At 32.6% G+C, this 20,891-nt stretch overlaps 1 protein-coding gene across 1 annotated transcript; it reads left to right on the top strand.

The window, feature by feature from the left end:
* The first annotated feature begins 275 nt into the window (after positions 1-275).
* LOC106465010 (NADH dehydrogenase [ubiquinone] 1 alpha subcomplex subunit 2-like) lies at positions 276-8,225 on the top strand. Its single transcript, XM_013925200.2, has 3 exons — positions 276-514; positions 5,173-5,279; positions 7,941-8,225. The coding sequence occupies exons 1-3, from the start codon at positions 423-425 to the stop codon at positions 8,024-8,026; spliced, it is 285 nt and encodes a 94-aa protein (XP_013780654.1). The 5' UTR covers positions 276-422; the 3' UTR covers positions 8,027-8,225.
* The last annotated feature ends 12,666 nt before the right edge of the window (positions 8,226-20,891 follow it).

The raw sequence follows: 20,891 nt of genomic DNA, 5'->3' as shown, positions 1-20,891 counted from the left end.
CAAAAACAAACAAACAAACAATCTTAATAACTGGAGTTAAAGAAAATAAAAAATAAAAAAATTGACGAGTAATATAGTTCTCAACGCTTTAACTAGAAGAGCTATTTTCTTTAAAATGTTATAATTTCGTATTTTTTCAACATCAGGTATAGATATCGGTGTTTTAGTTACACCAGATATGTTTTCTTTAAATTCCCCTCTCCCCAAGAACTGACAAGCATTTAATAGCTTTTCGTTTTATATTTTTGATTTTAGCGTGATATCTATGTAAATTTTCCACAGAGGTCTCTTTTAGGAGTCTATACTCTATACCACAGAACTCCATGTACTATCATTACTAGCAGTTCGTTTTGCTCTAAACATAGAATTTGGAATTTTTTGCAAGCGAACTGTGTCTTGAAAGCAAAAGGTGAGAATTCTTCATGGCTGGGTCAAATGTTTTAAAGTTTGGAGCTCATCTCAAGGAACTGAGATTGCATCTTTGTCAGAAGTCAACTCATAGCAAGGGTGTTCGGTAAGAGTGGCTTAATTGTACTTTAAAAATAATTACACTTTACAAATTACAGTAATTTGTGACAACTGGCATCTTTTAATTTCTATTTATTTATTTTAGAATAGAAATTAATTTTTAAATTTAAGAAGACTAAGCACTAAAGAAAAGCCATTTATGCAATAGCGTGATTTGGGCTCATCATTGCCACTCCTTACTCGCACACAACAATATTAATAATCAACTTAAACATCAAAACCTAACCACACTCAATTCTTTACATTCATATGTTCATCCACTAAAACTAAAAGTTTGAACTTATTAAAGATAGTTCAAACTAGCACAAGCATCACATTCACACATCACTTATGTGGCAAACTTAGCATAAATTTGAAAATAGTGCCTGCTGATTTTTGGTATCACTATCAGTTAGGTTAGGATTACTATAGAATGAAATTGTGTAGTATCAGTTTTAGTGTTATTTACATATCAAAAAGTTTTGTGCCAGTAGACATATCTCGTTAAAATTCATGCTCATTGTTCACTTGACTGAAGTTAAAATTAAATTATTACATAACCAGTGCAAATAAAACTTTGAAGAGATAATGAGCATGAAGGTGAAGCACAAGAAATTTGAGAATTTAAACAAGCATTCCATATTTTATCATCATAAGGAAAGGAAATCTCTTTTTAATGTAATATTGTGCTAAGTGTATAAAACTTTTTTCATTAAATGCTACATGTTATAAAATCATATTTTAACTTTAATAAGAGTTTTTCTAAAGATGTCTTTAAAAAATGCAAATCAGAATAAGTTATGCTGTTTATCATGCACATTGGATAACACTAGCCCATTTCAATGGTAAAACAAATACCACATGCACTCAAGCTTAAACATCTTAACATTTCTAATGTTATTAGCATCACCAAAAGTGACTATCATTCCTGGATTTTACTTTTAGCTGGGTGTCATGAAAAAAGTTTATTGTGATACATGATACGATTTTGTCATGAATTTGTCCCAAGGTCTTGGATATGTCAGTCTCATGAAATAAAAAATATATCTCCTGGTATTTGTAATGATAGAATATTTGGCTTCAAGTTTTCATGTTTGCAGCATTTTCATCTTGAGCACTCATGTAACCAAGTGTAAAATGTACAGATGCACAGAACCTCATGATCCCTTCTGAAAAATTCTTAGTCTTTGACAGATTTGTTTCACAAAGAAATACATGTTATTCAACAAATTCCATACTCTCACATCCATGTTAGGTAGTAGTGTCCTGCTTTTTCATTTACAAAATCTGGTCACCCTAGAACTACCCATAAATTTTTACTTCCCTACTAGTGTAAAAATTTTTCTCCATTAGGCTTGTATGATTGGAAAGCCTACATATTTTTGGTAAATTAATAAATTCTGTGTGTTACCATTGACTAAGTTTAAGTAGTCACAAGTGTATTTAATGCAACTACTGAATCTGATTATGCTCAAGATTGTCATGTTTGATTTAGCAACATTGAATATATAGAGAATATTTTATTAAAATCCTTATATATCCATTTGCACATTAAAATTAAGCATTACAAATTTTAGTATTGCATTTTTGCATAAAGTTAAAGAACATTATTTGCATCATTCAAGTTTTTAGTTGCTACATAAGTAGTAAATGACTGTGAAAACATTACAGAATTACTAAAAGTATTGGTAGATGGCACTGAGCAGGCTATGAAGAATAAGATAAAAAAAGTTCTATAATTAAATGTTAAAGTATTCACAAGGTAGTCATTAGGTTTATGATATTTTTTTTTTATTAATAATTTTGGAATTATGAATATCCAGTATTTAGTTTAGAAAAATTGTGGAACACCTAGGTTTTGCTATGTATTCCAAATGTTAAAATCTAATAAAGGCTGTGCAATCAGGAGAGTCTTGAGAGACCAACATAAAAAAACAGTTTTCTTGACATACAGGAATAATAATGAATCTTAAAAGTAAACCAGGATACAGGATTGTTAACAGTAGAATAACATGATTAATATGTGGCATGGTTCATTAGAGAAGATATTATACTGTTAAGTTGAGTTCTTTTAAGACTGAAGTCAGATTATTTAAATATAAGGTTTTATTATTTATTTTATTAATCACGTGGACATTCCAATGGGCTAACTAGCCTTAATTATTATTATTATTTAAATAACACCCCACTCTCCAATTCAAAAGCATGATTGCTTTCCAAAAAATGGTCTCTTTTTTTTTTTCCATTCGGAATGAAAACTCTTGAGTAATCAGTGGTGATTTGAAAACTTCATGAATTTCTTGTGTGTTCTTCCCACATACATTCAACCTACTGATATAATTTTTTTCATTGACAACCCTATGTAAACATTTACATGTATGTAATGATGTTTATACAGCTTTTATTGGATTGAACTAAATTCTACTTGTTACTGATATTAATACCAATATTTGTCTTAAAACATGTTGTCTTAAACACATTAAGAAAATGTTTGTGAATCTTGGTTAAATTTTGGTGAGCAACAATTTGATAAAATTTTGAACTTGGCAATAAAAAATTGTCTAGTCCCCACTTTAAAAGCCAATTTTGCATGTAAAATCATTTCCATAATTTTTGGAAAATAAAATATTTGTACTTGCTTTTTTAATTCCTTTTAAATATTAAAGGATATTTACTTATGATGGCTAAAGGTCATTTTTATCATTCGGATGACTAATACTTCTACTTGGTTGTTAAATAGTTTATTACAGTTATTTCTTTGTACATTTGATCTTTGTTTTCTTTGTATACTTATTTTGATTGCATCTTTTATGCTAATGTATTATTTCAAGATGCCCATTTTACAAACGTTTATGATTATTAAGTATTGTAACAAATATATCTGTGCAAAGAAATATTACCAATATATATATATGATCTGCATTATTATCTTATTTTCATATGAATTGGAACAGTATGGATTAGATGTGAGGCTTATATATGTTGTCTATGAAGAAGCTTTGTTATAATTTTAAAATATAGTTTATGTTCAAGTTATTACTTTGAAATATGATTGCTGTTAAACTTACATTATTTCAATTAAGTTTAAACATTCCCAGTCAGTTGATGGGTATTTCAACTTGTTTAGCCCTATTACACAAATGTACCACTGCAAGCGAGGATGTCAACCAGTACGATTTACAATATTAATACTAAAAGTATTGCACTATGATGTATGTAAAGGTACAATTTTATTAATTAAAAGTAAAATATTCAGGAACATGCTTTTATTTCTGATTTATTCTATAGAACACTAAATTTTTTGCAGTCTGTGTGTATACATATTATCTAAATAAAAATATACTCTTGAAGAATACTTTGCAAGAAGAAAATCATTTCCTAAGTTCTTTAAATATAATTAATAATTTGTATCAAAACAGCCAAAAATATTTCATATAACATAAACTTATCCCAGTATAGTCTTTATTTAAAAGCCCACCAAGCTGTCTGGTTACTCATGCAAGTTCACATTAATAACAGATGGTGACCCTGTTTTACCTCTAACTCTAAGAAATAATCCAAGTGGTGACAAAGTCAACAAAATTTGTATACAGAATACAGCATGAAGCTCCCAGTAATTATGTAATCAAACTAATCAGAATATCCTCCCTTATTCCAACCATATAAGTCATATTTTAAGGATTCTTCCAGAGTTGGAGATGACATTGTGAAACACACAATAATTAGACACCACTTTACTAAAGCAAGTGCTGTGTCTTCGTGAAAGGCAATCTTCTTTAACCAAAACAAAAAAAGCTCTCAACTATACAAGCAGAGATACCTGTATATTCAAGATAATGTTGTTTTCTCCCATTATTAAAATTATGAATTTCTGAGAGAAAGAAATGTAAATGTTAGTTTATAATTTGATTCACTACTTGGTGCTGAGTTAGACTGGTTTATGGGAATTTCATTTCTAACAATAACCATATACAAAGGAAAATCAAGATTGGGTCACTTTTAAAAGTGGTCTTATTAAGCTATGTGATGAATAAAAGATAATTCAAGCACTTTACAATACAATCTGTCTGCTCATTGAAGTCCAAAATGGACTACACTACTAATGTTCTAATCAGTTTCTTTTCCACTTTAAAAAAAACTGTAGTTTGTTACTGATGGCTTACTCATAAGTTTTCTTTTATTGAATTCAATTTCCCAAGCATATCTTACTGAAAATCCAAAAATTATCATTTAGCACAAACACACAGCTGTGCATGTACATGTTTTAATGTACATATGTATTGAAATGCCCTCTGTAAGACACAACAGGTTTCATTTACTTACTTCTCTGGATGTTAATTCAAAACCATTGTCACTTTTAAAGGTCAAATCTCAACGGCTAGGTCTTACAAGTTTAAGTAAACTTTAAATGTGACTACCCAAATGCATAATGTAGAAATCAGTAAAGAAGTTTAGGCAGTGAATTTCAAATATTTTCATGAAGCTGTATACTTGTACACTGACTATAAATTGTTTGTAATTATGGGCAAATGATTGATGTAAGTTTGCATTAAAGGAAAATAATATATTTTTAGAGCTTATAAATAAAGATATTTTCTGTTTCTTGATGAATCAGAAATGGTTAATTTTTGTATTTACTTAGTGTTTCATAATGACTTTTTTCAGTGATTTTATTGAAAAGTTTTACGTACCTTTGAAGAAGAATAATCCTAGATTTCCCATTTTAATTCGTGAATGCAGTGGAGTTCAACCTAAAATCTATGCGAGATATGGTAAGTCCTGGGAAATACAACATGTTTGTTTTGATACTTTGGTTTACGTTTATGTTTTGCCACATTTTTTATACATCTGTAGCATTTTACTAATTCTACATGGAATTCTAAATTATAGTATCTCCAAACAAAAGATTTACAACAGAAAACACATTAGGCAATTTTATAAAGTGCCAGACTATTGTACTCTTAAGCATTAAAAATATAAGTAAGAGCAATATATACATATATAAGGTCTATAATTACTATTTTTAACAATTACATTTACTGAATAATGTTAGCTTTTCTCTGATAGAAATTTACAGTCTATAAACTTGACAATGAGGTGAATATATACAGGAATAAAAATGTATGTAGCTCTAGCAATATAGCCTTGAAATAATTTTTAGAAAATAAATACATTTTATTTATTTTAGCCACTTGAGTAAGGTTTTTGGAAATGAAAGAAAAACCACACAACCTTACGAAAAACACACATCATATATAGTTGTCGTGTATGCTGTTATTCGTACTAAATGTTGATTATTAAGTAAACATTGAAATGGAATATTAAACTACATATTTCTATCATTCTGGAAGAAAATACATCATAACATGATTATCTTAGATAATCCAAGTAATATTAAATTCTGAAATGATATGCGTACCTCTCTGAACACAGTAGTTCTTCCTCAAGCATCTGTCTTTTGAGCATACCACTAGCCTCAAGCTATCTTCCAACTAAGACGTGCCTTGTGAACTACACTAGTGCATGATGTAATCATCCTGTGACAATAGCCCTTCACCAATAGGGGGGCAACACATGTTCCATATACAATAGATCTCCATAAACACTTCCACTTCATTCTTATTGTTGTCACTATCATTACTAGACATGTTTCTTTAAGTTTAAACTTAACCAATTTTGTGGGATTTATACCACTTTTACATGGTTTTAATTATTTTTAGTTTTCTTTTAGTTTGTTTTAATTTCAATTTAAGGCTATGTCACCATTAACTAACTAAAAGAAAAAAGATCTGCTACAACAACCATGAATTCTGAAGTGATGGTAACTACTATCTCCTCCAAAGTTTCTGGTGATGTTGCTAACTACTTTGACTGTAGCCACTAGAGACTCATTGACTCTGGAAGGCATTACCACCATAATTCATCATGTCATGAGTTCTTTGTCTTTCTTGCCCCTTTACCTGTTGAGAAGAATGTTCCTTCTCTAAATCTCTTTGTGGATTTGGTTACTCAGGTCTGTTCTTTACTTTCTCCTATATCTTTTCATTCTTCCTATTTCTTACTACATGACTCTCATGCTGAGGATTATTTGGTTTTATCTTTCATCTCCAGGCATGAGAATCCATGTTGACACATTCCTGGATCATCTTTGTTTCCACTCTCAAATTCCTTATCCTCCTTGACTCTAGGTTTCTTTCACCACGATGTATGGCCATTCCCCTTTTCCATTCTTGAATTCCTAATACCCGGAGTCCTGCTTGGGAGACTGACCCATGTCTCCTATAACACTTTCTAGTACTCAGTTTTCTCATATTTGCATTTTTTTTACCCATCTCCTTTGTCATCTGTCCTCTCTTCATCTCCTAGCTGAAGCTCTACACTATGATCCTGACAGTTTTTATGGGGGTCTACAGTTGGTTTTTTCAATACCTTGGCCAGTGTTTCATCTTTTGCCTTGTCCCTGTTTACATGGTACTTCTGAGACAATGATGCTTTTCTTTCTGCTGTTTGTCTTCCACATTCTTACCTCTGTCTTGTTCCTTTTCTTCACCCTGAAGTCTTTGTGGGTGTTCCAAGTGCCTTAATGACTCAGGCTGATGCTGCCCAACACCAGTCCCCCCTTTCTCCTTGGTTTCTCATGTCTTGTTTCTCTACTGCTTATTGCTGTCATCCTTGTTCATCTGGGTGAGTTGGTCAAATTTTACAAGTTGTTCCTGACTCAAACTCAATACTTAGTCCTCCTTGGTGTCTTTCTTAATTCTCGAGTCAGTCTGTTGGAATGGGGCATCACCTTGACTCTTACCTTTTCAATATTTCGTGCATGTGAGGTTCTATCGCTTTTGGAGACTTGTATTTCTTGAGCATTTCTTCACTGGTGTTTTGTATTACTATATATTCATAAGTTTCTAAATTTTCTGTAGTTTTGTTTTATTGCTTATATATCTTGCACACCTATTTTATGATTATTTTTTATTAGATTGTTTTTACACAGTACATTTGTTCATTAGACTTCTCTAAAATACTTAAATCTGATAAAATATATCATATTGTTTAGTTCTTATTATATGTACTTGGTAGTTTTACTTAGATTTTACTGAATATTCTTGCCAGACCTGCATAAATTGTTTTTTATTGCATGCTGATTTATTATAAAATAACTTTGTTTTATTCTTTGTTAACAAGAGACTTCAATGTGTGAAAATGAAATGAAAGCCCACTTTTTTATATACATAAATAATATAAAGGCATGACAACTGTTGGTGTGTAATTTCAGAAACTGTTTGTTTATAATGAATTTAAAAACAAACACAAAAAAGTATCAACATTTGACTATTCAATTTCTAGGAAGATCCTCATGTGGCAGCTGAATATTTTTGTTCTTTTTATATCAGACATTCGTATCCTGAAATTGTTTATAAATATTTCTATTACAGAGCATGGAAAGGAAACCAGTGTATCACTTGCAGATATGAATGATAATCAAGTTTTTCAGACTTTGGAAAAGTTATCAACAAAATGAAAATGGTAAAGTGAAGATTTAAGTAAGATAATGAAAACACTGAAGATGTGAAGGTTTAAATTTTACAGAATTACTATGTAGTAACTACAAAACCAGAAAAAACAACAACTGTAAAATATATTAGAAGATGCTTTAGGCATCCCAGTTATGAGAGAGTATTATAGTATGTTGCAAATATAAATTAAATTTTGAAAATGCCTTTTGTTTTTTGTGTTCTTTTTCTTTTTTATCTAGAGAAGTTGCACACTCATTGTAAAAGTAGGTAGTGATTACTAGTAGTAACTGAATAGCCTGGGAAAAAGTGTTTCATTGTAAGCTATGGAAGTTACTCTTTAAGATTCATATACTAACTCTATTTCAATGGTTGTGATTGTGTTTTTTAAACTCATGCTTTCAAAAAATTTTCTTTCTCAACCTTAACACCTACTCTTTTTTTTTTTTTACATATTTTGTCAAAATTGTTATTTTCTAAAGTATCATTATTTCATATCAACTCGGTTAATATCCAAACAGTAACACATTACCTACAATACTACTGCTTAATACCCAAACACCATGCACATGCATAGTGTTATATGGGATACTGGATATCTATGAAGCTTTCCAATAAGTTTATACATTGTTGAATGTTTAGAAACAGTGAAAGATTTATTCACTTATTGGTCACCTGTTGCAACAGTATCATGCACAAGAAAACTAGAAAGTTTGTTTATGTAAAGCTTCTAAGACTACCTACTACTGTACCTAATTTTGAACTATTGACCACAGGAAAGGCAACTGGCCTTTACTGCCAACCCATGGGTTACTCTACCAATGAATAGTGCAGTTGGCTGTCACGTTATAATTCCCCCACAGGTTTTGATCTTGTAACCTGCAGATTGCAAGTCAACAGTCCTAACAATCAGGCTAAATCTAGAACATCTATTCAGATAATATACTATTACTATGTTAAAAACACTAACTTCTTCATGCTAGTTGCTATAATGTTTAATTTTTACAGTGATATGACACACATTACCTTTTTAAAATTTAGCTGGGTAGCACTGTAAACAAATTTTCTGTATTATTTTACATGACAGAGGAGAGACTTCCACTATAATTATCTAGTATTTTTGATCAATCAATGTTGACCATATAGTCCTAAAAGTAACCTAAATAAATTTCAATGAAAGTTTAAAAGTTTTAATTATTATAGGTCTACCTTACAAAGTTTGAAACTAATAGGGAATAAGTATGAAGAAAATCCACAGTCTAATCAGATAACAATAGTTTTATTGGGGTAACAACGTTTAGATTCTCTACTTAAGGGTATAGCCTAATGAAAGGCTCAGGTTATTTCTATTGACCAATTTGCTCTTTGTTGTTGAACTTCTGTGGCTTTTGGATTTCCCCTTCAAGGTTTTTTTTTATTATGAAGATGGTACTTGAAGCAGTGGAACATTCTTCATGTTGCATTATATAAACACTTGGTGATTTGAGCCAATAGGTTTATTACACCAGCATTCAGAAATGCTGTTACTTTTTTGTATTTTACTAAAATTTCCTGTATTTATAACAAAATTCTGTGCAACTGCAACCTCAGGTAGTTAAGCCTAGTGATCACTGATTATAAGCTGTTTTTTTATTGCTCTGTAAACTCTGCACCCAGAAAGAAATTGCAAGTAAGCCTTGTTGGATTCTTAGTTATTTTGGAGCAAACTAACTGTTTTTACTGACACTTGGGAAGAAGTTGGTGTTCAGAAAAATCTGTTAGGTTTCGGGAATTCTCATAGACGTTTGGGACAATTTAAATTATTTGAATGTCTACAATAAATTACCACATTTTTTAGTATTATTGTGAATCTTCTAATTAAAAGACAAATAAAATATTTACTATAAAGAATGTGATTGATTTTTGTAAACCATGGTTAATGTGTTTGAGCTGTGTCAAAAAAAAAAAATGCATTGATAATCCAGAAAGAAAAGTAGAACATAACCATAAAATATACAGAGATGTTGGATGTGTAGAAAATAAAAGCCAAAGTGCACAACCAAGGATTAATCTAAGTTTTTAAAGCTGTTCGTTACATATGTGTAAGAAAATTGCAGAGCTTGATAATAATTTCCCTGAAACTGGGTTCTAGATCACCTAGAGGGATCACTTGTTTTAATCAGTAGACACTAAAGTGATGTCTCATAAAGGATATTTAATATTGCAATTTGTACTGGCATGATGTCAGTAAAATATGAGCATGCCATGAATCATGAGAAGAATTTTGCACTCTGTAGGCTGCAACACAGCATGACATATGAACTTTTTTTTACTTTTACTTTTGGTTTTATTTATTATTGAAACAGAACATTCAGAGACCTTGCAGATGTACATCTAGTATAGATAATCATACAGAAAGACATTAGAAGAGTATGACCAAGAGTATATAACAAAGAATTTAAGAATCTGTGAATATAATGTGGGATGTGTTTGATGTGTAAATTTTAGGCTCACAGTTGGTCAAGTTGAAGAAACAGCAAATTTTGAATTAGCCACAGAATATAGAGGTGTGTTTGATAAATCTTCATCAATACAAAGACAAGTACAGTTGTCAAATTATCACAGTACAGGAAGATATGGATTTCAAACTAAAGATGCTAATAAACAACAGTGTGGAATAGTCACCTTTCATGTTTGGAAAAACTGAATTCCTTGATCTGTTTTAGCTAATATACATAATTAACTACATTGTATATGTGCATTCAACCACTTCAGAAGTCTTAAGATTTACTTAATCTTTTCCAGTCCTTACCTAGCAATAAATTCACAATAAATTTTACACACCTTTATACATACAGTAATAACTGTTATCTTTAAGCCTGATTTTTATCACTTATACATAATAATTTTAACACCTAGCAACTGTTGTAAAAGTATACATTTAATTGTGTTTTTTATTGTTTACAATCTTAGCATTGTTACAAAAGTATACACATTAGTTTGAATTCTTTGTTCTTCACTTGAAATAGTTTTAGTGTGTGTGTGTATAAAACTTAGATAGGTAATGGAATGACTTCCGTCACTAATACAGCTCAGTAATTTAATTAATTACATTAATTACTGTCACAAACTAATTGATTAATCAAAATTTATGTTTCTGAATACTACCGTTTTTGATTATTCCAACAGTTGATTAATCGAAATTATCATTAAATCGATTGTCATGAGAATAATTAATTAAAATTAGTATTTCTGATTATTATTTTTAATCATGCCAACTATCCAAATAATATTTAATAAATAATATTTCACTAAATAAGTGAAATATTGCTATTGTGATTGTTTGTTGTTAAGCACAAAGTTACATTATTGGCTATCTCTGCTTTACCTAATTTTAGTCTCATAAGTTGTATTGTTTTTTTTTAATTTAATTGTTTAATTTTTAATTGTTTGTTCAGCTTTGGTGATTTGGAGGTTGGACTTATTATTCAAGGGCCTCATATTTGTTTCCCATTGCCACCAAACTTGCTTGCCATGTCTTTGTTATGGCACAACTATTAAGGCTACCTGCTGCTGTCAATAATTTTGAACTGCTGGCTAGAATGAAGTTAACTGGCTGGCAAGTTTTCTCTATTTTTGAATTGTTGATTTAAAGGGAAAGCAGCCTTCTCTTAGCCCTTGGTGCCAACTTTTTTTCACTTGTTTGCTGTCTTATTGTGTACTTATTGATTAATTGAATCCAATCAATTAATGAGGCTGTCTGTTAATTGATAAGTAAATACCACTAATTGCCCAGCTCTACAGCCTCTATCTATAGGTAATGGACAAGCTTCAGTTTTTTTGCACTGTAATAACCATTCTTTTTAAACAGTGATGCATATTTGTCAATATCATGTTGTAGTCGTACATCATACATATTCTCCTACAACTAGAATAAACAAAGTGTTTGGTCACAGTTTTCTATGATGCTGTGCTTCATTATGTTCTTGATTGCGATTTTGGCATCAATTCCTGTGTTACTGTTGCCAGTATGGTGGCTAATCAGACCTCCTCCACCTCCATGACTTGATCCATTGTAAGATGGAGACATATAATCAGCCTGAGGGTATCTCTCCTGGGTGTTCTGAGACTGCTTTTCTTGATGATCCAGGACATTCTAGGGAGAATTTGGACTTGGTTTTTCCAGTGCCTTTCTTTGCTAGGTTGGCCTCTCACAAGGTAATTTTGGATCAATCACCTCCTGCTCCTTTTCTTCAATTATTCACTGGGTTTGTGAGATTTTGGAGCTTTTCCTGGGTGCTTTGAGTCTACTCCTTTCTTGATGGTAAAAATGTCTGGGGGGGGGCTATTTGTTTTTCCTCCTTCGTCTGATATTGCTGTTCATGCTGGCTGATTTACTGCTCTATTACTGATGGGATACATATCCCGTTGTACCCTCATTTGTCTGATTAGCATGCTTTGGCTTAGCACCTCCAGGTAGACGTATATTTTGATTCCAACGACTAAATCTGCTTTTGGATATGTGGGGTTTTAGACTGGACCCTGTGATCATTTTGAACAGATCACAAATTCTTGTATTTGTTTGACCTTCACTGAGATATTTTTCTCCCCCCCCCCCCCCAGAAAAAAACAAATTTTGTTGGAAGCCTATCAGTGGTCTCTACATCAATTTGGAAAGTTTTGACTTCTCAGTGGTATCTGGCTTTCTCCAATCGTTTAGAGTCCTTCTTCCCAAATGCCCTTTTCAATTACTTAACTGAGATATTGGGTTGTCTTACATGCTTTGTCTCAACATCTATTCGAGCCTTTAACCTCATGTACCATGTATTGCCTTTCCCTTCATGGGTAATTGTTGCTGCTGGCTTGTGAATGTTGTGGGTTGGAGTTATTTGTACTACATGTACACGGGACTCTTTATCACTCCACTTCAGTCCTGCTATACTATACTAGGTCTTTTCTTTCCAAGTCTCTAGCAGTCAGGAAAGGGGATAAATCCTTCTCAACATCCTTTTACCAGCTATTTCTCACCTGTACGACTGATCAGACACTGATCATTTGCTATGTCCTATCAGAACCCTGAGGCATTATGTGGCTTGCACTAACTCCTTTTGAGGTGATGTAACTTGACTCTTTATTCATTGGAATCCTTCAGTTTCCCCAGTTACTTTGAGGTGGCTTTGCAAATATCCATGTTGTTTATTCTGGACCTTCTTTACAGGCAAGGAAACTTCTGAGACACACATCTCATCAGATTCGTCACATTTCTATATCTTTTACTGCCCATTTCAATTACACCTGGAGGACATCGTATGGGCTGATATGTGGCCTTCTCACAATACTTTTCTCACACATTTTTTACACAATCTGGTAGGTCCTTCTTCAGAGAGTTTTTGACTACCCCCTGTGGCCATTTTGACAACATCTGCTGGATTATAAGGAGGAGTGAGTATAGACTACCATGAATAAAGCTAAAGGGGCTCCTGCCCATCTCATCATTGGTTTGAATAAATTGGGGTTGGTTTGCTTTTAAAAATTTAGGGAACTTAGTTCACCTATTACACTATTTCCAGAGCACTGTTCTTCAGGACTCCCCAATGCACATTACCCCCAAGATTCTACTAGTGGAGATATGGAGTCCTTACCATACCCGGTTTCCAGTCACTGGGGTGGCGGACAGAGGCTTTTCCTCCGGAGTGTTTGAGTGTTTTCTGGCACTCCTACCCATGTCCCTCTATGGCTACAGGTTGGGATTCAATCAAATGTATCTAAATGTATATATATATAATATAATATAATATTGCAGTCCAATTGCCCTAGCCACCAACGTGGGATATAGGGACCGAGACCCCTTAATTTCAACCCTGAGTTGTGGAACCTCAGCTGTCTGGTTGGGGCTGGCTTATAATGAAGATTACTCATATTCTATTCCACTCTTTATACAGGAAATAAGTTCCAGGTGAAGAGCATACCTGTTCTGGATGTAGTGCAGCTCTACCACTCAGGTACCAATCTTATCTTGGTCTGTGCTGATGCTTTATGTATGGGTAATGCCCTCACCTGCCCCTCCACCTTCTCATTGTGGGATTCTAGCTGTTGATGTCAATGGAGGTAAGTGTGTTTTGTAAGTTATCATTTTCCTAAATTGAAAATGTATTTCCAATAATACTTACCTCCGTTGACACTCTCCCACCCTTCTTTCCCACTAAGGGCCAGTGTTAGTGACTGGGATGATGTAAATCTCGAAAAAGTGATTACATTATCCGAGTGAGGTGCTTATATACTGTACCAGGATAGAGTGTGCATTCACTTAGGTGGAGAATAACATGAGGCAAATATTGCCAAGGGCATTTAAGTGAGTTATAAAAGACTGGAGCAAGTGAGACATATTTTCATACATGTAAACAGCTAGTGAATAATATAATTTCCAATACGATATGTTACCTCTTCTCACAAAATAGCTTTTCTTGATTAGTACTACCCTCTATCGGTGCAAATTTTAAGTGCTAGTCACTAGCCTTCCACTTGTACTTCTGCAAATCCACATGCAAATGACCATGCAGCAGCCCTTCACCAATAGGAGTGTGATCCAATCCCTATCGTAACCAGTGCCCTCTTCACATTTGCACTCGTTAATCACTTCAAGATTGGTCAAAAGACCTACACCATATACCACTGGAAATGGGAAGGCTGAGTGGGAAATGTGAGTAGAGGGAAGTATCTATCAGAAATACATTTTCAAAATAGGAAAATGTTAACTTCTGATACAATATCTTACCTCCACTCACAAAATAGCTAGAATACCACATAGAATTGCTGGTGGGGCAGTGAAAAAATGGTCACCTTTAGGAAGCACCCAAAGAGAGACCAGGAGGTATGGAACCAAAACGGAAAACATCACATCCTCAGCTGGAGACTGCACCACATCTGATCCAGATATACTATTCACTCTTTGATGACTGTGTCATGAACATAAAATAATTACCTTCAAAATGTGTGTATTACACACTATGCAATTGTGTTTGAACTCTCTATTCTAATAAAGAATTGCTATAACAGCATGTCAGTAATCAAAAATGCAATGTATTCAGACAAAAAAAGCTTATGACCTTAGGTGTATTAATGCTTGGCTTCATCTAATTTAAAGAAAGCTTAGCATTTTTGTTCCTAAGCAAAACTTGTATCTGCAATTGTCAAATAGGTTATAAATGTGGCAACAGCAGAAATCCTGGTAACTGAACCTTCTACTTTATTTAAAAGATGTGATATTTTTTGCATACTTAGTAAATTCACCAAGAAACAGTCATTGACTTGCATCACTGAACATTTAAAGGGTTTCAACTTGAGTCCTTGTTTAACTCGGATTAAACATTCTCTAAACTCTTTATAGTGGACTCAAAAGTTTTCTGTAAAGTTTAGTGTGTCATTAACATAGGGTAATCATATTCTTGTTGGAGATTCCTCTGTACAATCTCAGTAATTCTTGAAAAGTTGCTGGGATATTACACAGTGCAATTTATGTGGCTTCAAATTTGTGAAGTCTCCTGCTGCTACTGTAGGTGGACATGGGTTTGCTTCCTTCTTTTAATTTCACCCCAGTATTCAGTTGCTAAGCCTAAAGAGCCAAACCATTGGGCACATATCAAGATGTCTAGGCAATCCTCAGTTTGAAGTAGACAGAAGCTATTCATCTTAGTGACACAATTCATACTTCTTTGTTCTCACCACCAGTAGTGAGTAGATGTTTTTGGAAGGCTGCATAACTCCTTCTGCCAACATGTGAGCCATTTTATGCTTAACAACATCTATGGTTGTCTATACCAGATTTCATGGATGTTGCTAGATGGGTTAGGTATTGCCAGTGTTTATACTAAGTCTAATGAAATAAGCACATTCCAACTTGCTGTTAGTATCCATGGGTATGTTCTTATATTTTATTAGCATAGCTTTTAACTTTCATCTCCCTCCTAGTTGTCATTAGGAATTTCTCATTTAAGACCAGGGTCTTAGAATGTTGGGGAGGTTCTAAGTGTGTTTATTTGAACAGTTATCAGGGCTTTTGGTTAATGTTTATGCATTTTGCTTATTCTATCATGTACAAATCCTCCAGTATTGATAATGGCTATTTTCTGTAATTTCATGATTAGAAGTGGTGCTCTTTTCTCCATTGAAAAGGAAATTGCTTCCCCACCATCACTTGAGATGTTTCTTTTACATAATTCCTCTATTTCTTGTTCCATCTTGGTGGTATAAGGTAAATGTACATTTGTTGCTATACTCCAACATCTGTGGGTCATTAGTTGGTTTTTAAGTGTAATATTGTCTGGAAACAATTGAACCCACTATGTGTTTGTCCTGTCACTATCAATTAGGTGTGGATGAAGCTTTGCATGGTAGTAACACCGTCTATTTCCATTTTACACCTATTCATCATATTCATCCATAGAATGATTATGCATGATCTGAGCTTCGTGCCCCCTATCTTGATTTATAGTTGACCTTTTCTAAAACTGTTAACTTTCTGTATTTGCAAAAAAATAAGGCTCTCTTCCTATGTATTAAGTGTTTTATTTATATTCCTTTATATGCTTCCCAGTCAGGAAGTATCACTACTGTTCCATAATGCACATGAAAACTTGTCTAATTGTCCATTGACAAAGAAGGCCAAGTCTTTGTGCATTCTTATTTGTGTCATCATTTTTGTCTGTACTTCTTTATGATTTTTTTCAATTGATCTCAAGCCATTGGTCATTCTTTGGATATGCAGTTTTATTCTTTGCAGTACTCATGTTTAAGTCTTAGCTTTTTGCATGCGCTATGGGGTAACCTTGCACCAATTAATTAAGTAATCCACATTTAAAACACTGTTCCATGATAATACTTAAGTTCTCAGGTTAAGTAGTAATGGTTTTGTGAATGATCATACCTAATTTATGTGTGTGTAAATTATTGTAAGTTTGTTAGAAGAGGAGATTGGGATACCTGGATTGCTGCTATTTCACTTAGTTTTATCTGTGTACAACTGCTTTGGTTACTACCATTACTTCATACCCAATTGCTGAAAAGATGGTTAGGTTACAAACTTGAATATAATGAGAGAGATTGTGAAAGAAATCCCTTCAATAAGTTTCTATAAGAATGATATCCTTGACTATGTCTCCTGATGTTCTTTCATGGTGAAGCAAAGCTTCCCTCAGTTTTTTGTCTTACTTTGACTGGTTCTCAACCACAACATTTGGGCTGTTCTCCCCCCCCCCTTAAAATCTTACTAGATGCTGAGTAGCTTAAGAACTGGTTCAGCCATTTTGTTCTCTTATGGGTAGTACATGAAATGAAAAGTGGGGTCACTGGTGTAGTGCCATTAATCTGAAGCCATGTATAAATATGAATTAATCATTCCAAAAAATTAATAACAGCATACTTCTGTGGTGACCATAGTATGGTTGAAATATTCTTTTCACTCTTCTCAGAAAAACCTTAAGGGACCAAATAAAAATTTAGTATTTAATGATACAATAAGTCTAATATTATTATCTTATTATATGTGGAAGAAAGAACAAGTTGGATGATGTTGTCTTCCCTAAAATTAATAAGTTAATATTTTACGTGGTCATCTAGACTTTCTGAGATCATAAATTGACCTGTAGAAGAAATCCAAAACAAAGTTTATAGAGCAAATTCTTTCCTAGTTCTATGTAGAGCTATCTCCTCCAACAGCCAGGAATACATGCAATCTTTTACAGAAGAGGCAAATAATGAGTGAAATCACTTACTTTTCCATTACGAGTTGTTCAGTAAAGTTGTTTATGCCAACTGTGTGTTTGTACTTTATTTTGCAGGATGTGTTTTCACATAATTATTCTTGTACCTTACCAGTTAGCTCTAGTTTTGCCTATGAATACCACATACCTACCAAATAATTGAAGTTACAATGTAATATTCATTTGCTAACCACAGAATATTGCTATAATCTACGCATACTTTGAGTTGTATATTATATGCACATTACCATATTCTGTACAAAAAAATATTGTATACCATTATAAAACTGTTTTCTAAAAATTATAAAATAACATTTGAGTTTACCAATATCTGATTGATATAATTTGTTCTGTTAAAGAAAAAAACTGTGTGGATATAGAATGAACCATTATAAAACATAAAACTCTCAGATATACACATAAAACACTATCAAACAAAAATAACATTCCAGCATAAAAATCTGGTCTTAAATAAATAATTTGATGGTAATAAAAATCATAAACATAATTTTGATGTTTAATGACTTAAATAAAGTAGACAAATATTACAGTTCACCAACTTAATCAAGTTCACACAGAAACGTTTGGTCTTCAGTTAATTGATGATACAAATAGCATCTCGGCCACTACCATGACCTATCTCAGATGACCTGATAATCTCTTATTAGGCTAAAAACCTATTTGACACTAAGTATAGCAGATATAGATTGTGTTTGTTTATTTTAGCCCAAAGCCACACATTTGGATAGTGGTCACTGTGTACCTAGAGGAATCGAACCCCAGATTTTGTGGTTGGCATTTTTCCTTCTTCTTTACTTTATTAAATTATTATAAATTGTAATAAATAATATTGTTAAGGGTATTCAGTAACCAATATTTCAGGATGAATTGCTACATTATGCATCAGTAGTAATTATTATACATATTTTTACGTTACCACCGAAAAATGATACCCATAAAATCTCTGTATGGTTAATATCCCGGTGGGTAAGTGGTAAGTATACAGATTTACAACACAAAATTCTGAGATTCGATTTTCCATGACGGATAGCGTACATATGGTATATTTGTGTGGCTTTGCACTAAAACATTTTACAATACAAAAATCCGAGGTTTGATTCCCTGCAGTGGACAAATCCCAGATAGCCCATTGTGTAGCTTTGTAAAAATAAAATGGCCTTCAGTGGATCAGCGGTAAGTCTCCCACGTAACAACGCTAAAATCCAGCAGTGGACAGAACGCAGATAATTCATTGTGTAACTTTGTGCTAAAAACAACAACTGTGTCCTTTATTGATGGTATTAGACCCGACGCTTTGTTAATACTTGAGGGTAGATTAAAAAGAAGGGAAAAAACAAACAAAAGACAGTTGATTTTTATACTTTTTAATACCATAATTGCAAAAATTCATTATTTTATAACTATTATAGATTTTCAACTACCTCAATACAGCGCCTAAAAATCGACAATTAGGCCTAAAGTTATTGGTGACAGTGGAACACTATCAAAAGTGAACCATGTCACTATTGAAAATCTGCAGTTGTACCACCAAAAGTGCATTTTATTGGTTCGGGTCCACTATCACTAACAACTTTGGAAGGCCTAATTGTCAATTTTTAGGCGCCTGTATTGAGATAGTTGGAAAAATAGTACAATTAAAAAAATTATGAATTTTTAAAATTGTGGTATCAAGTAATGTAAAAATAAACTGTCACGTTTTTTTTGAAAATTTATTGTGTCTGAATCGTATTTGTATGTCATCTTTTCTTTCACGCAATATATTAACTTTAGAGCATCCAACATAAATGAAGTTGTGGCAGTGACTATTAAGTTTAATTTTCGTAGATTATGTAGCAGGTAAATTTGTGCTTATAGTACGAAGTGTATTTAAACTTTAGGTCTAATTGTTGATTTTCGTGCGCCTGATGGAATTTGTACTGAGATGTAATGGTATGTTATTTATAAGCCACAAAAGGGCAAAAAATTAATTCAATGTGTTTTATGTTACTGAAATAATGAACTTTAAAATTAATCTTATAAACGTCGTAGTTTTGGTTTCATATAAACGTAAAAGTACCACTCTACAATTAACCAATAGGAATATCGAGTTTCCATGCGAGCTAGCACACACAGACTGACTGACACACATAGTTCTTTTAATTACATAGATTATGATTTCATAATCAGCTTTTTTGTCAAACTATTGCTAAACAAAGATAATTAAATTGAATTCTTTATGTTGAGCAGTTACACAATGTGGTATGTCCACTGCTGATTTTTTCACTCTGTCTTTTTCTTTTGAAAGAAATATATATTTTTTTTTATAAGATATAAATTACATAACGCTAAACTAAATAAAAAAATACAACAATTTCATTTCCAAAATTTGGTTAATTTATAGAGCAGTGTTGCTCAACCTGTTGCAAAACAGAAAAAGTACTATGCAAATTACATAATGCCTCTCAAAATGCTAACCCAGTAAAGCAACCAGGAAACTATAATTTTCTGTTTGAAACTTAGGTGGCCAATTTACTAAAAAAAGGTTGAGAAATGCTGCTTTAGGGGAGAGTAAAAAAACGTTGATACCATTATGGAGAGAAAAGTAAGTGAAATATCGAAATAAAAAGAAGAGTTGATTTTTACACTTCGCGATACCACAATTTTAAAAATTTATAATTTTAAAACGTCGTTTTATCAAGAAAAATCTCGAGATCTTAGTCATAGATGGCGATAATCCAGAAAGACATAGTGTTGATACAAAAAATGTTGTATATGGAAATATATTTCGTTTATATTCATTCCACGTTTTAGTTATTTATTTTAAATCTAAATACAACAACTCCATATTCTGCTCAGTAGGTTTTGTTCCATTCATGTCACACTACATTATACAACAACAACATTATTTAAAGAATTTATCTATTTAAAATATATACTGTTACGTCTCCGTTCGTTAGTTAATTTTCCACAACCTTGCAGAATATCCTGTCACATCACAAAGCTTCTGTATGGCTTCTGGTACTCCTTCGTGATCTAACACCTTGATGCTCAAAAGGGTTTGCTGAGATGTAGAATCTATGAGGTAGAGCCAGTCAATGTTAAAGCAAGGAATACAACTGTAAAGAAAGGACATACA

This window comes from Limulus polyphemus, unplaced genomic scaffold, assembly GCF_000517525.1.
Source record: "Limulus polyphemus unplaced genomic scaffold, Limulus_polyphemus-2.1.2 Scaffold1810, whole genome shotgun sequence".
In the NCBI taxonomy this organism is placed as follows: domain Eukaryota; kingdom Metazoa; phylum Arthropoda; class Merostomata; order Xiphosura; family Limulidae; genus Limulus; species Limulus polyphemus.
This window is presented reverse-complemented; position numbering and strand designations above follow the sequence as displayed.